This window comes from Gobius niger (genome assembly GCF_951799975.1).
Source record: "Gobius niger genome assembly, chromosome: 2".
NCBI classification, from domain to species: Eukaryota; Metazoa; Chordata; class Actinopteri; order Gobiiformes; family Gobiidae; genus Gobius; species Gobius niger.
This window is the reverse complement of record NC_136853.1, coordinates 12,212,326-12,228,765: the sequence shown is the minus strand read 5'-3', so window position 1 is coordinate 12,228,765 and position 16,440 is coordinate 12,212,326. Positions and strand designations below refer to the sequence as shown.

Genomic DNA, 16,440 nt, shown 5'->3' with positions numbered 1-16,440 from the left:
TCATGAGTTTCTCTCCTTTTATGCCCATAGCAGCCAGTGATGGCTGTTCGTTTTGTAGCATAGAAGAAAGTTGTCAGTCAGAAGGTTGAACTGTCTGTTGTTGCTTCGACATGCTAAGCCATTATTTAAATCCTATGTGACACAGAATATTCCTCGATGATGAACAATATTAAGCGAGTCTGTCAATTTTGCCGTTTTTATTGGGCTGTCAAACACCCTTGCTCTTCGCTCCACTTGGCACGTTTGTCTTTGCGCTCTCATTCATTTTACTTCAATGGACCTTATTCCATTTTACCATATTTTATTGTAATACTTTTTTTTTCTTTCTTTTGCTTATCTCCCCAGCCTTTTCCCCTCCGATCCACTTCATAACTGCCTCGACAAGCCCCGCGTATCGATCGGGCTTGCAGATTAGAATTGATTCCACTCCGCAATGTATTTTCCTTTCTGCTTGCCTCTTTCGCGCGCTATGATGAGCACTTCTCACTGCTCATTCATCAAAGTGACATTTTTGGAAGTTAAGACCGCCGCGGGGATGAGAAATAACAATGGCGCGGAGAGAAGCGGTATAGACAAGAGGCCGGAGGGTTGGGATGAATTAAGAGTCGCTCAGTGTTGTTTGTGTTTGATTGATTCGCAGCGAAGACCAGTCCCTCGTCCGTGCCCTCGTCCAAGGCGCCGCAGAAGGCTGAGCCGCCGGTGGGCCGGGCTGCCAGGGTGCTCACCTTCTTCTCTCCGCTCATGCTGGGGATGCTGCTGCTGCTCATGTGGTAAGAGAGGAAACGTGTATTAGTTAACTGCACACCAGCTTTTTCCAGAACTGACTCAATGCTCCCAACACAGAGGGAAGGGTCTTATTTATGCAGCGCTTTTCACAGGACACAAGTCGCTTCACACACTCCACAGCTGCTGGTGCTGAGTCGTGTGTGCAGCCACATGTTTCCCCTGTAGTAGACCGACTGAAGCAGAGCCTCCGATCCCCATCAACTTTGTGTAGCTGTTAAAAAAAAAAAAGAAAAGATTACTCCACGTCATTCATTTATACACGCCTACTTAATGGCTCCACATCTCCAGATTGATCCAGAAGCCACCCATTCAGTCAGGTATCGACAAGTCCCCGCCTGACTATTGATGTCGGGGACGTGTTTTACAGATCGAGCAGAGCGGAGATGCTTGAATCCCTTTCATTAGCCGACAGGGGATCCTCTTACATTTGTCTGCCGGAAGGGTCTGGAGAATATGTCAATTCTAAAGCTTCTGCTTTCATTACGCTTACATATTTGTCAGTATTAATCACACTGAATATCAGGGGTGTCAAACATACGGCATACGGAGATGATTTAAACAGGCCCCTGCCTTGTAGAGCATAACTTCCAGAGTTTGTCAAAAAAAATAAAAAAGCCCATTCCTGTGTGGAGGTATGAATTTTTAAAGCATAACCAGAATGCTCATTCTAGCCACTAGGGGGCATTACATTTAAAAAAAATGAAGGAGTTCCACACGTGTCCAGCAGAGGGCACTGACATAATGAAAGCTCAGGATATGAACAACACATTATACAGCCACGTGGTTAATGGACAGTCTGCCCCAGGGCGGCTGTGGCTTCAATAACAACTTACCACCACCGAGTGTGGAGTGAATGAATTAAGACTATGTAGTACCTTGAGGAACTTGTGACACAGGCTTGTAAAGTGCAATACAAGTGTAAGCCGTTGTTATTAATGAAGCTACAGTCAAGTTTGGGCTTTGACTAAATCACAGCTTATTATTATTCATTTATTGGGAAAATTGTCTCTATTATATGCGGCCCGAGACCCGCCGTGGGACCTGAATTTCGGCCCACGACCCAAAATGAGTTTTGCTGCTGCTGTAAATACTTGTCTCATATGTAGCCCGACAAAGCTTAGATTGTTTCAATACATTTCTACCCTACAGAACTTAAAGGAATAGGCCAGCGTTTTGAAATACTGAGATATGTTCTTGCCCGAGCTTAGACGAGTTGATGCGTACCTGTCTGGTCTTTACGCGTTTGGCCCCAAACGGGAGTGAAGTTAAAGCAACCAAGCTCTTGCACGTTTTCCTATGAAACATGTCGATTTTCTAAGTGGATAAAAAGTAGTAGTAGTAATATTACTACGCCTATACAACTATGCGTTATAGTTTTATCCGCTTATAAAATCGACATGTTTCATTTTGTGTAACTATACATTATTGTGTAAAGGCTGATGTAACAGTATTTAAACAGGGAAAATGTGGAAGAGCTTGGTCGCTTCTAACTTCACTCCTGTTTGGGGACATAGAGGAGAGGAGGAGAGGCTAAATGCTAACAACGCCTGTGCTCTGTTTGCGTGACTGAGCGCACGCGTAAAGACCAGACAGGGAAGCATCAACTCGTCTAAGCTAAGGTCAGGTGGCCGATTCCTTTAAGGCGGACATAATATGTATGATTATGGCTTATAAATCTACATTGTCGTTATTGTTGTTGTGTCTCTGAGTCCATATAAAGTTGAACTGAATTGAATATATTCTATAGTTTCATTCATTGCAATATATGTCAAGCTAAATTTAAGAAAAAAAATACTGAATCAGGGTCATCTGATCTTATTTCTCTGATGAATTTGTTACGTTTGTCTGTCATAAGAAAGGGGAGACCATGTGTCGCTCCTTGTGTTTAGATCAATGCATTCGCCGCATTGGCACCAAGTCTTCCTCCTCATCATTCGCTGAGAATACTTGTTTTTGGTCACAAAGTTTTTGTTTTTTATTTGGCTGGAGGATCACAGAACGCATAGAGTCTAAAATTTAGATGGTAAAGTATGCGATCAGTCGGTGTGTTTTACGCTGCCTGGACCAGGTGCAGCTTCTCCGCACCTGTCGAACACGCTTTGTCCCGAGAGACGGCGTGCAAATAGACGGACTCCAGGTCCAGTGCCATAACGAAATTTTGGGAAAGAAGTGGGAAATACAATGTCATCCAATCACAAGGCACCACAGAGCAACACACAGCGAAATTATGAATGAAACACTGGCTACAAGCTATAAACTCTGTCACAATTAAAAGTGATAGAGGAAAAAATAACTTACATCTCTTACAAATCCATGTATTTGGTATTGCTCCAGGTTTTATTAAAGAACCCTATTAACACAATCAAGTTGATGCAGATGATGTCACAGCATGGCAAAAGAGGCTTAAAAGAGAGTCAACATTGAGCTATGAAATGTGTTGATATTGTCGAGAGTTCTGTTTACAATGATAATATTCTTTTTTATTAAGCTGATTTTCATTGGGGTGTATTAATGTGAAATAATATTTCTATATGTTTATTCCGATCATGGCAGAGACATTGACTGTCTGTCTGTGTTCCTTTCAGATGTGAAGCTCCTGTTCCTAAGGCGAGAAGAGGAAGAGGAGGAGGAGGCAGTGGGGGATGGCTGTCCTTTTTTCTATTTTGCACATGTTTTTGAGGACACAGTGCAAAGATCAATCCCGCTCATCACACCCAGATTACTTAGACTTCTAATCTGAATCCCACAACAAACATTTCGACTCGAATCCTCCAGGACAACAATCTTTTTGGAACCACTGAAGCGCCTGGAGCCACCAACATCGCCATCTACGGTCTTATAGGTCCCCCCGGTGGCCGTCAAGTGTCACAGCAGACTGATTTCTTTGACTTGGGAATCGCCTCTTCAGAAAAAAACAAACAACATTCTGTTTCTTTTGTGGATGGATAGTGTTAATAGTTTTTTGATCAGCGCAAGTGCGTGGAACGTTCCCTGTAGCAGTTTTCCCATACAGCTAAATCACCATGCCAAAGACTAAACGACAACACAGCCCGGATACACGCCCCCCCAAAATCGGAAAAAAAGAACTAAAAACGACTCCCAAAACAAAAAGGATTGATTACATTTCCTGAAGTCAGTGCCTGTCGGAGAGGGAAAAAAAGGGTTTCGCCCGTGGAAGTTTCTTTTTTTTCTTTTTTTTTCTTTTTTTGTTTGTTTTGTAGTGAATGAAACGGTTATTTGAAATTTTGGAGGAATTTGTGGACTTTTTTTTTTTTTTTTTTTTAAGAGGACTAACACTTTGAAGAATTCTGTAGTCAGGCTTACTTAGACAACTAGCTTTACATCCTGCTTCAGCGACTGGCGAGGAGGACACGGATTGTACAAAAGCTACATAATAAATGGATTGGAGATTGAAATTGTGATTTTTTTTTTTTTTTTTTTTTTCTGAGATGATTTTCCGTTCTGCTTTGTGCTGTAAAATAATGAAGAAAAAAAAAAAAAACTACAAATTGCTTTCAAAACTTTTGACGCCTTTAAATATTGAACAAGTGTCTTTTTGCTGTTTACATTCAGTATCAACATTATGTTACTCAAAGGAATATTGATGTGTTTTATTGTAATTTCTAATGTTATTTTACGGACAATAATTCAAACACACATAGATTTTGTTGCTCTTGTAGTTTTTCCCCAGACATTCATAATGGCCTAATTCTCCTTGAACCTATTTTGTAAACTATGATATGTAACTTTAACATTGAACAAGAAGTTTATTATTTAAAAATAATAATAATAATATTAATAATAATGTATGTACTAGCCGTAGAATGTCGTAACCTGTACCTGGGGTCTTTTTTATAGATGTATATACAATGACAGGTTTCAGCCATTAAATGTGACCATTTCACAACGACCATGTCCGCTCATTATTACACAAACAAACAGGAGACGAAGAGTTCTCATTTCAGAAACATTAACCGTCTAGATATGAAGAAAAAAAAAAAGGTTTAGAAATGATATACATTTGTTGTATTATATTATTATATTATGTCATCAATAGGAAACCTGGCTGCCTTCAGTCTCCTCTGATCCTCTGACACGGTTCAGCCTCTCCTGGGTTTGTCCCTGTTTCAGAGCGTGGTGTCCTGCACTGGTCAGCTCCACCTCCTCCTTCCTCTTCCTCCTGTGCAGCTCCCTCTGCTCCACAACAGTCTGAATCTTCTGGGAAGAGTTTAGCAGTTGATCTGTTATATTCTCCAGTGACTGTCCATTAGCCGCAACAATAGAAGGCATGTGTGGCTGAGCTCTGAGTCTTGCCCGGATACCTCCTTTTTTGCTTCGTTTTTTTTTCTGTTGCCTCCACTATGCTGCCGGTGTGGGGGGCTCTTGGTGCTTCACAAGTGTTTCAGAAGTAGAAATGTGTTGGTCTTAAATGTCTTAAGCTCATAAGCTAGATCTAGCTTTTATTTGTTTACTTTTACAAAGCTGCTTTCATCAAGACCGTTATTAGCGCTGATAAAACCGAATCATTTGCACACAAAAATGACACAACAACAACAACACAAAACAACCTGTTGACATTTGATAAAATGTGTGAAGAATTCCCTCTGTTAGAACTCAATTTTCCCTCTGAACACGCCCTGGGGGCTTGCACTTTATGCCCAAGCGGACACCAGGGATGAATAGTACGCTGAATTTTCACAAGTCTTGAAGGCTGGATTTTCCCTTTCACTAACCCCTCCTCGGGGGTGGAAGTGAGGAGGCTTAGGATGATTGACTAAGTGCAGGAGCTTACATCTTGATCTGACCCAAACTGTAGGCCACAGAAAGTGAGATTCTGCCTCTGCCAGCAAAACAAAACAGTCCAGCATGACACAGAAAAGGCCATTATTACAGTCGGTAAACAAAGAATATGTTTGAATGTGGACCTAATCTATGAAAATCTCATATATTTCTTAATCCCCACTTGAACCGAGCACATTTTTTCCAGTGTGGCTTTACCCAAATCTAAAAGCCTTTTGAAAACGCATCAAAAGTGACAAAAAGCTACGAAAAAAAGACACAAAGAGCGGCAAATATGCAACAAAAAAGCCACAAAAGAGTAAAAGAAAAGTGGCAAAAAAATGCAACAAAAAACGATGAAAATAAAAGCGACTACAACGCGGCAAAAACGCAAGGAAAAAGATCTGTTTAAATTAGTTTCTCGGGTAACCTTTTAGTTCAGCTTTACCCTTTGGAGAAAATGTACTTTGTTAAGGGTTAAGAAGAGGTTAATCAACATCTCCATGGAGACAAGCTGAAAGAAAGTATTAGGCTGTTGTGTATTTCAGGTGGATGAAGAATCTCATCCGGACACTGGAGCACATGGACACGTCATGCAGAGAGACTCCATCATTTGGGAATTGAACGCGAGACTGTTTTGTGACACACTTTAATGATAATGATTCTCCTGGTCTGCAGCATCATTCTGGGGTACCGGACTTTTTGTTGTAGAGTAAATGTATTTTTGCCCTACAGAGTATGTTGTAAACACAGCAAAAAACAGATCTTGTTTCATTGTAATCACTTCACTTCCGAAACCAAACATTTCACATTTTGAACAGGAAAAATCAGGTACTCCAGCTTTAAGACTTATTTTTATTATGTCCTTACGTGAAATACATACAGGTGAAACTGTATGCGGGTTTTTTACAAGTTATAAGCCATAATCATCCAAATTAAAACAAATAATGCACTTTTATGTCAGGAAAAGCTCTGCTGTGTTTTTTAAAATCCAGACAGCTTCATAACATTTGCCAGTTGGCGCGCCTCAGTTGTTGTGACATAAAAAAAAAACAAAGAAACCTGTGGGTAAAATACAGGTGTGTTCAGGGAGTGTGGTGGATGGCGGTAAACAAGTTAGTGATAATTGAGAGATCGAATGGTCTGGCATTGAAACACCCACTTCCACAAAGTTTGAGCAGTGGCTTCAGACTGCTTCATTGACGTTCTCGTGTTTACCCCAAATGACAGGGACGGACTTGATTGTGGAGCTGCATTGTTCCAATCAACCATTCAGGTAAGGAAAGTGCCATGAAAAAAAGAGTTAGGCAAGGCTTTAAAAGTAAACTTCACTCTTTAAATTGTTATCTAAGGCAGTAAAAGTTTACAAGATGGACTGGATGGCAGTTTCATCATGCTGCCTGGATGGGTAGATAACAGAGACAATAAAGCTCACCAACAACATATGCGTATGGAGAATTCAAGACTTTCTGAATCAGTTCAGTGGAGCGCATAGGGCATCAATGGCTGTTAATAAAAACTGCAGAGTGAAACGATGTGTGTGTCAAAAGAATTGTCTAGTTGTCTTGTTTTAACCTTAGATTCAATCTACCTTATATGGTCATAAACATTTTGGCCTATGTGGGCAACCTTCCCAAAGTTTTTTGTCTGGGACCCAAAAAATTGACACAAACAACCAGGGGCGGACTGGCCATATGTCCATTCTGGAAGAGCACAGAAGGGCCACTGGCTCTAGGGCCACCGGTCCCGCCTTAACCGAGCTTTACCCAAATCTAAAAGCTAAATAGAGAAGCATCAAATTAGCGACAAAAAGAGGATGAAAAGAAAACAAAAATGTGACGGGAAAGCAACACAAAAAGTGACAAAAAATGTGATGAAAAGTCAACGAAAACACGACAACAAAGCAACAAAAAGGCCACAAAAACATAACAAAAAATGATAGAAAAAATGTGACAAAAACACAACAAAAAGCCACAAAAAAGTAATGAAAAAAAAAAGAGGTTAAAAATTGTGGCGACTTGACAAAAAGTTTCAATCACTCTTGTAGGTCTTAGCTTTCAAATGGGGCATTACATTGTTGCTCTCCAGTCGAGAAGTTTTTAGATTTGGGTAAAGCCAAACTGGAGAAAATGCGCTCCGTTAAGGCGGGTGGTAAGTGCACATTTACGCTAATTTGGGCCAGGCTGGTCAGAGTCCAGGGCTGTTTTTCAGTCCCAGTCCGCCCCTGCAAACAACTCAGGACCCCCATTGTATGAAGTTTTTGCATCTTGTGCTACTTTAGGGCAGGAGCCTACATTCAGAACTGCGCTGCCAGGGTCCTGATGAGGGTGCGTGAATCTGAACACATCGCACTCATCCTGCATAATCTTCATTGGCTTCCTGTTAGGTTCAGGATTGAGTATGAGATCTGCCTCCTGATCTGTCAGTGTGTCTACAGCAGTGCACCAGTGGACCTTTAAGAACTCATCAACAGCCACAAACCAACCCGACAGCTCCGCCACCAACTACAGGTCCCCAAGACAAAACTCCGCACTATGAGAGATTGGGCGTTCCATGCAGCGGCGCCCCGATTGTGGAATGTCCTCCCCAACTATCAGAGGGCGCCACAGTCTATTGAGGTTTTTAAAAGTAAACTAAAGACTGTGGGAAATTGATGATTTGTAGCTAATGTTATATTTTATAATGCTGTTGAATGTTTTTGATTAGTTTAATCTATGTGCTTTAAGTTTCAGTTGAAACCAATCTTTTCACACGCACACTGCCGTAACAATACCCCATTTCTTGCTCTTGCATTCTTTTGCTCAAACCTGTGGAGACGTTCGGAGCCCTCGCCGGAGTTGTGAATAATAACTCCATATAAGGCAACAAGAAAGACCTGCTGACCTTGGCCCGAGCTCCACTCATCTTCTATCTCTTTGTGAACGTCACATTTTTATGATATAAATACAGGAGCGCTTAGTTAAACAGTGCCGTTTCCTGGGACGGCCCCGTTCGAGCCCCGTGTATATTGTTCGGGACTTTAGCATTCAGATAAATCTGTGTTTAGAAATTGTAATTGTTATAGGGAATAAATCTTCTTTGACTAAAGCTCCTGAATTCTGGTGGTTTCTCCTCGGACCTTGGGATCAACGAAAACGCTGGCGAGACCTTTTTGATACTTTAATATTTTAAACTTAGCTGTTTAAATGTGTTTAAATTGATCTTATGGATTCAGACCTTATGTAAATTTAGAGTTTCAATACTTCCTGTGAAATCGCCCACAAGACCCACTTATTTTGTATGGCATTCTCTTCATGTTTTTGGGTGTTTTTACTGCTGATATGTTTTGTGTTTTTTATCTGTTGCACTTTGAGATGTGTTTTCATGTGTAAAGTGCAATACAAACAAAATGTATTATTATTATTATTAGTATTTTTTATTATTATTACTATTATTATTAAAATCAATGAAGTTAATGTGTATTAAAATAGTTTATTTGGAATATTTGAATGAATTCAACAAATGATATTCTGTCTACACTCAAAAATACAATAAACAGTAGCATTTTTCTTTTTATTTCCTCTTGCAATCATCTGAGGACCAGTGTTAATTTCGTCGACTAAAATATTTAGTCTTGATTTTAGTCAAAGTGATATTTTTGATGACTAAAATTGGACTAAAATTAAAATAAAAGTTTCTCATGAGACTAAAACTATGACTAAAATGTCCAGATATTTTAGTCGACTAAAATAAGACTAAATAAAAATGAAATGGAGAGACTAAAATCATCTATTGAGCGTCTGAAAGAGCCTCATATCATTTAAATTCACTGCCAAATGAACAGGTTTGTGCTTTTCATGTGGAAGCAGCTCCATGAAGTTGATTAAATATGATTATAATGAATACTATAAATACAAAGCCGACTAAATTAGTCTTAAATTTAGTCGACTAAATTGACATGCAATTTTCGTCGACTAAAACTAAAATTACATTTTAGTCAAAAGACTAAGACTAAAACTAAAATAAAATATGTTGTCATAATTAACACTGCTGGGGACACCTGCTTACTTTGTAAATAAGTATTTTCGGGAACAATTTTGGCGGAATTATGTCGGAACACACTCTCATTAAACACAATTATATCATATCAAGTCTTTGCCGGATCCTCCTAAATATTTCCCGGATCCTTTACCCTGAAAACCTGAAAATTGGGGGAATGTGTTTGGACTAGGCCTACACTGTTGCCATCGGTACAAAACATGCTTCTAATGACCAGCTCAACACAAACAGAAAATGCTATTACTGCAGTGGGTAATCAAAGAATGGTTCTGAATGAGAAACTAACCAGTTTAAATCTCAGTCATGTCTTAGGACAGCTGACGCCCACAGCAAAGACACATGTTTGTTTGTACATTTATCCGTTTTTTTTTTTTTCAATGATAGAAATATCTGTCATAAAATAAATGCTTGTATTTCAATTATAGTATTGGGTAAAAAAGAAGAAGAAGAAGAAGAAGAAGAAGAAGAAGAAGAAGAAGAAGAAGAAGAAGAAGAAGAAGAAGAAGAAGAAGAAGAAGAAGAAGAAGAAGAAGAAGAAGAAGAAGAAGAAGAAGAAGAAGAAGGACAAAGGAGTGACGTCTGGATTAGATTTGTAAGTGTGTAGTTTCACACTCTGGACTCACGGGGGCAGTATCTCACCCCAGAGCATCGGTCTCGTCACTAACCCTGCAGAAGAAGCGCTCAGCTGTTGTTAGACACATCACCGTCTGATCACTGTGCAGCGATGGGGTAAGTCTCTCTGCTTATCGAGTCTGTCGACAAAAATCCATTCATCGCCTTGCTCGCTACTCCCTAAACACCACCTACACGTACCTCCGTTTGTCTCGACGCAATAGTCACTTTGTTACCGCTTGCTGGTCGCGTTTGTTGTGGCAGGTGCAGTCCGCCTACACACGCCTCCTCCTCCTCCTCCTCCTCCTCCTCCTCCGGCTCCACTGTCACTGTCACCGCTAGCATTATAGCATGATTTTAGTACAAAGCTAATGTGACATCTTGTTTATGGGATCGAGCAAATCCACATAACTAGCGCTAATGCTAACTGTTTGGATGGTAGCAGTTCTTCACATCTGCCCACACGCTGGGTAAATACGTTTAAACTAATGGAATAATATACGCGGGTAATAATGGTCAGAACGTACCTTACATAAAGGATGATGGTTCATTTACTAAAGTAAGAAATACAAGAACTAAATTTAGACTAAGTGTCCTAGAATTTGTCCTAAATGTCTCTGTTTTGCTTTAGACATGGGTGGTGCGCGCGCAGACTCGGGTCTAAGATGACCCCGAATGAAGAGAAACAAATATTCACACAGCATTAAATAATATTATTCCTCACAAGTCAAATAGGTTTAATCATTGTCCCATGATAGCAAGCATCCAAAAAGTGGTGATATTATTAATACTTAAATATTGTCTGCTGAAAGGACTTAAAGCCCCAAATATAATGTGGTGTCATGACCGGGCACGTGTTGTAATACTGATTTCCAGTATTAACATAGTATCTTTATTCACTTGGGCCATATTTCCTTAACGGGGCAACAATGGCCAATTGAGCAAATGTTGGATGTTAAAGATTCTCCCCAAAAATGCTATTTCATGCTTCCCTATTTCTAAAGTTGTGCCTAGATGTCGGGTCAGACCTTGGTAGTTCAGTGTAATATGTGAGCATTAGGGATACAAAATAAATAAAACACTATTGACAGTTTTACAATGATGAACTATTGGAAATGTAGTGGAATTGTCTGGGGTAATATGTATATGTATGTACCCCAGACAATTCTGTACCATCTCACAATGGCACAGTTAAATGATATCTGTTTCGTGGTGCAATATTTAATACCAGCTGAACATGATCACTTTTCTGTTGTTGTTGCCATGCACTTTTTCCGTAATACTCCATATTAGGGCTGAAAGATATATCGTTATCCCGATCGATATCAAGATATGAACATTCAAAATATTAATATAAAAAAGCAAGATATAAAAGATATAGATTTTCCTCAATAAAACTGCACTCTTTTGAATTATGATGTTTTTATTATTCTGAAAAATGCTTGGTTTTCAGCAAAGTAAACCCATAGTTATATCATATCGTATCGATATCGAGATATCTGGCTTAAATATCGAGATATGAAATTTTTCAGCCCTACTCCATACCCCATGAAATTTGACATTCAGTAAACACCAGAGATTCAGCAATACGAGCGATCGCGATGTCGTCACATCTGTTGGCCGTGGTAGGCATTTTACATGTTCTTATTTGATAAACATTTTATTAAAATCCTATAATCAGCAAAAAAATGTCCATAAACAGTGCATTTCTTCTCTTGCACTGTAACAGATCTATCATTTTACAAAACCGAGTTAGAGGCCTGTATGCATCAGCTGTTGCCGACCATTCACCAAAACATCCGGCGAAAATTGCGGAAGTAAACAATAACAGCGATCACTCGTATACAATAATCATTGAAACAGGGCTGAATTTTCATCTATGTGCACATTATTTGACACTTTGATTGCAGCTGACCTGGGAGTCAGTCCCAAACAGTGTTTGCTGATTACCCTCGAAAACTGCTTTCAATAATAATAATAATGGTTTACACTTTTATTGCGCTTTTCAAGCCTGTATTACCAGGTTTCTAAAAGCATTACACTGTCGTCATTATTCTTTTTCTCCATACTTGATGGTGGTAAGCTACTATTGTAGCCACAAGGTACCCTGAGGCAGACTGACGGAAGCGAGGCAACCAGTCTGTGCCATCGGCTCTTCTGACCACCACCAACCACTCACTCACTCACTACATTCACCCAGGATCTTGGTGTTCCCAAACAGTCTCCCATCCTAGTACCAACCAGGCCCTTCCCTGCTTATCTCCCAAGATCTGACGGGATCGGGCAGAGCAAAGGCGGTATAGCTTCAAGAACTGAACATCATCCTCATCCCACCTCCCTGGTTACAGTTGCCATGCTATGCTTGTCTTCTCTGACAGGATTTCAACCACCAGGAATAGAATTAGAAATAATTACCCATAAATTAATAAAGCTTCTCCTGCAAAGGAACTGTGCAACCTTTCATCTAATCATGAGCCTGCACTTGTGATGGTTCAAAGTGAGAATCGTATGACCAAGGTTTGTCATCGTGAAGTTCAGGCAAATTAAAATCCAGTTTCATTCAGTTACCCAAAAATATACCATATTTATTCAGGATTTTGATGTAAATTTACATAGTCAACAATGGCAATAATGATTTCATTGTAGTCCCTTTAAGTACCACATTAATTTTTCGATTTCTCCAGTGTACCAGAATCTTGCTGACATTACATCACCTCCAGCTCATCAGTCTGTTGAAGATGCAGGGCTTCTACTCCAAGCTGGACTCCTCCCCGTCGGCGTCGCCTCTGCTGGGTGCGCGAGCGGAGGGTGCCCCTGTGCCCCTCAGCCTGGCCGTGGAGACTGAGAAAGCCCAGGCGCTGCTGCAGACCTTCAGCTCCGCCTCCCTGCTCGCCTCAGCCGGTCTGGGGGTCTTCTGTGTGGTGGCCGACCACACCCTCCAGCTTTCGGTGATCCAGCAGCACCTGTGGCTCCGAGCGGCCTTGGACAACGCCACTCACGGGCTGGTGGGGCTGTGGTCGTGGGCTGTGGTGATCGGGCTGAGGAAGAAGAGTGACCTATACGAGGTGCTGCTGGCCGGGCTGCTGGCCTCACTCATCGACCTGGATCACTTCTACATGGCTGGGTCGCTATCGCTCAAGGTATGTTCAATTAGATGATTAATTATGCCAAAATGAAAGCTTTAAATGTCATTAAAAAACATTTATCTGAATTCAAACTGGCATTAAAGCAGTACTACTTAACTCATGCCCCTAGAGGCCATAAGCGCCACTGCAGGTGCCACATAGCATGTTTTTTTACTCATTAATTGTCCGTGAGAGTAAATACTACGCTGACAGAAAAGACAAGGGGAGAGAGGGATATTGTACATCCAATTACACAATGGAGATCATTTTTTTCACTCAAACTTGGCTGTAAATACTGTTTAAGTTAGCTTTGCCCGTTAGCCTGTTAGCTTCTTCTTCATGATTCCATTAGTTTGTATTGGGGCCTCCAACCAGTAGGCAGGAAAGCTGCAAGGTTTTCTGGCCTGAGACACCAGGGCGAGATGAAAGACCCCCCCAGTCATCCCATTAAAACTTGTATTACCCCCAGAGGACTACGGAAAGGATTTATTAAGGTAAATCCTTTCCATAACGTAGTACTGCTTTCTTGGAAAATAATAACGTAGATTGACTTACTGCATAAGTTTCTGAAACAATATGGCCTAAACACATTCTGCTGCAGTTTTGTTTTTTTTGTTCTCAAACTTTTCCCTTTGTAACTAAATGTCTTATACAATCAACAATTCCCCTCATTCCTGAGTTTGTTGGAATGTTTGCAAATAATAAGAATTTAAATTTGCATTTGTAGCATTAAAAATATAGTATTTGTGCAGTAAAATGGCAATAAAAAAAAGATTAAATAAGATTAAACCCTATTTAGCCAAGACTATTATTGATAATTCAAAGTGCTGGTTCGAATTCTGGCCCCCGCTGTGGTCAAGATCATGAGAGAAATACTGTACGTCTGAAGCAAGGAGAAAGTTGTAGGAGCTTGACTTTTTTTTTAAGCTTTCATCTTGTCTTGTATTAATTATTGCAATTCTGTTACATTCTGAGGACTATTCTTAATCTTACCAAAATACAAAATAATTTGTTGCCAGACTTGGGCAAAAACGTCTTGCTTTAAAATGGTATTCCTTACTTTGAGGGAGTTGCATAATCAGGGTCCCAATGCCAAATATACATACTGATGATATGTTGTGCCCCAAAGACCTGTAGCTTTGTCTTATTGGTGAAGAGCACTTTATTGATACCACTCACTCACTCACAGTGGCGAGACAGTGGCGCAGGGGGTAGAGCAGGTCGTCTCATGATCAGAAGGTTGGAGGTAAAGCTGGACAAGGGCAGCGTCGTAGGCGCCGTGATTTGGACCCTTACAATCTGTCTCACAGAGCGCACTACAGTGGGTGGAGTCATATCTCAGTGACCGTGTCCAGTGCATAAGAGTCAAAAGTAACATCTAAGGCTAATGACATGGGTGTCCCACAAGACTCTGTTCTTGGGCCATTGCTGTTCACGCTTTACATAAACAATCTCCCTTTGGTATGCGGAGTGGTAATTGCAAATCAATCTGGGACCCCAAAAAAGTGCTGAGCTGGTCCAGCAAAATATTAGAGACTTCTTTTTGGTGTCGTAGTATATAAATAATGTATTTTCTAATTTCCCAGGCGGCTGTCTCCCTGCCCCAGCGCCCTCCTCTCCACTGCTCCTCCCTCATCCCGGTGCTGTGCCTGTCTCTGCGCTTCCTCATGTGGGTCGGCCGGCTCAAAGACGCCTGGTGCTCCCTGCCCTGGATGCTCTTTATCTCCATGGCGACGCACCACGTTCGGGACGCTGTCCGCCACGGGCTGTGGGTGTGCCCATTCGGAAACACCGCCCCTGTCCCGTACTGGCTTTATGTAAGCACTACAGCGACGCTTCCTCATCTGTGCTCCGTACTCATGTACCTGACAGGAACTCGTGATGTCATCTCCACCAAACACGGAGTGGCCATTGATGTGTGACCCCACCTGTTGGCGCTTTTAAACTGACAATATGACAACTCTACGGGAGTGTTATCTGTGACAGAACAGGAAAAGTCTTCACTCGTGGCCTGTCACAACAACTCGATTTTAATTTAAAGAAAAAAAAATGTCCTTGTTTGTATAAAGATAAAGATAAAAAATTTGGCAAAAAATAAAGTAACTTAGGCTGTGTACTGTATTGCTGTACTGCTGTCTGCACTGGTGGGAACTTTTTGTTAACCAGCAGTGTGACGACTGAAGTACAACCACATGGGCAGTAGTACAGGTCTGGAATCATTAACTATGATTTATTGTATTCTTGCTAAATTGCTATATGGTCTTTCCAATAGCCTATTTTTGATTTTTGCAGAATTTTCTCAAGCGACAAACAGCACATTGAAACGATGTTTTTGTGACAGGCCGACACCTGGAGAATGATCACAGACTCTGTTAAACCACAACGCTGTTTCTAATAATGTGAATTTGTTGTGACTCTGAACACTAGCCCGACAGTCTGCAGTGTCGAGGCTGCAGCATCACTCAAGGAATCGCCAACCAAAGCTTCAAACGCCACAGCTGCTTTCACTGTGTTCCCCTCTGTGTTAATCAGCAGTTCCGCACTTTCACAGCAGTGTCACAGGATTTCAGATTTGTTCACCAGTTCATATAAAGCCATCTTTGACACGGAGCTTGTTGCTTGGTAACGCGGTAATGAACAGATGAGTGGGCCTCGTGCTGGAGGCAATCACTGTTGGACTGAGCCACGGCTCCCACACTGAAGCTCGCCGAGTCCAACAAATCAAAGTCTGGAATATCACAAATCAACTTGCAATACGCGCAACATCGCTGACAAAACGAAATATTTCACATTTCTGTAAAGTGAAGAAACAAACTTGTGCTGGTGGACTGTTCTTGAATGTCATTGTGGTGTTAGTGAAGTTAGGTCATCACTAAGTTAAAAGATTCGAAAAAATATTTTTGTAAAATATTGTCCAGGTCTCGAATCTCGTCCAAATAGGAACAGCTATGACTTCGCAAAAATGTTTTCCACAACAGCCTTGGAGAATAGTATTTGTGGTCACCTGAATCATCATTTGAATTTGTTGCGAGTGCTGCGTGAGTTAAAAATGTGCAAATGAGTCATTCCTTTTTGCACTTGAGAGAAACACTCGGTAAAT

The 16,440-nt window shown here is 40.9% G+C and overlaps 3 protein-coding genes across 3 annotated transcripts in view; 2 read left to right on the top strand and 1 right to left on the bottom strand.

The window, feature by feature from the left end:
* cntfr (ciliary neurotrophic factor receptor) overlaps positions 1–3,704 on the top strand; it is a 232,502-nt gene extending 228,798 nt beyond the window's left edge. Inside the window, exons 8-9 of the mRNA XM_079582627.1 lie at positions 641–770; positions 3,372–3,704. Of these exons, the coding sequence (XP_079438753.1) occupies positions 641–770; position 3,372 (131 nt within the window). The 3' untranslated portion in view covers positions 3,373–3,704. The remainder of the gene's footprint in view (positions 1–640; positions 771–3,371) is intronic.
* il11ra (interleukin 11 receptor subunit alpha) overlaps positions 1–16,440 on the bottom strand; it is a 146,245-nt gene that overhangs the window by 64,461 nt on the left and 65,344 nt on the right. The window lies entirely within an intron of this gene.
* On the top strand, positions 10,257–15,345 carry tmem267 (transmembrane protein 267). The gene is made up of 3 exons (XM_079582642.1): positions 10,257–10,332; positions 12,900–13,355; positions 14,927–15,345. The coding sequence occupies exons 2-3, from the start codon at positions 12,954–12,956 to the stop codon at positions 15,260–15,262; spliced, it is 738 nt and encodes a 245-aa protein (XP_079438768.1). The 5' UTR covers positions 10,257–10,332; positions 12,900–12,953; the 3' UTR covers positions 15,263–15,345.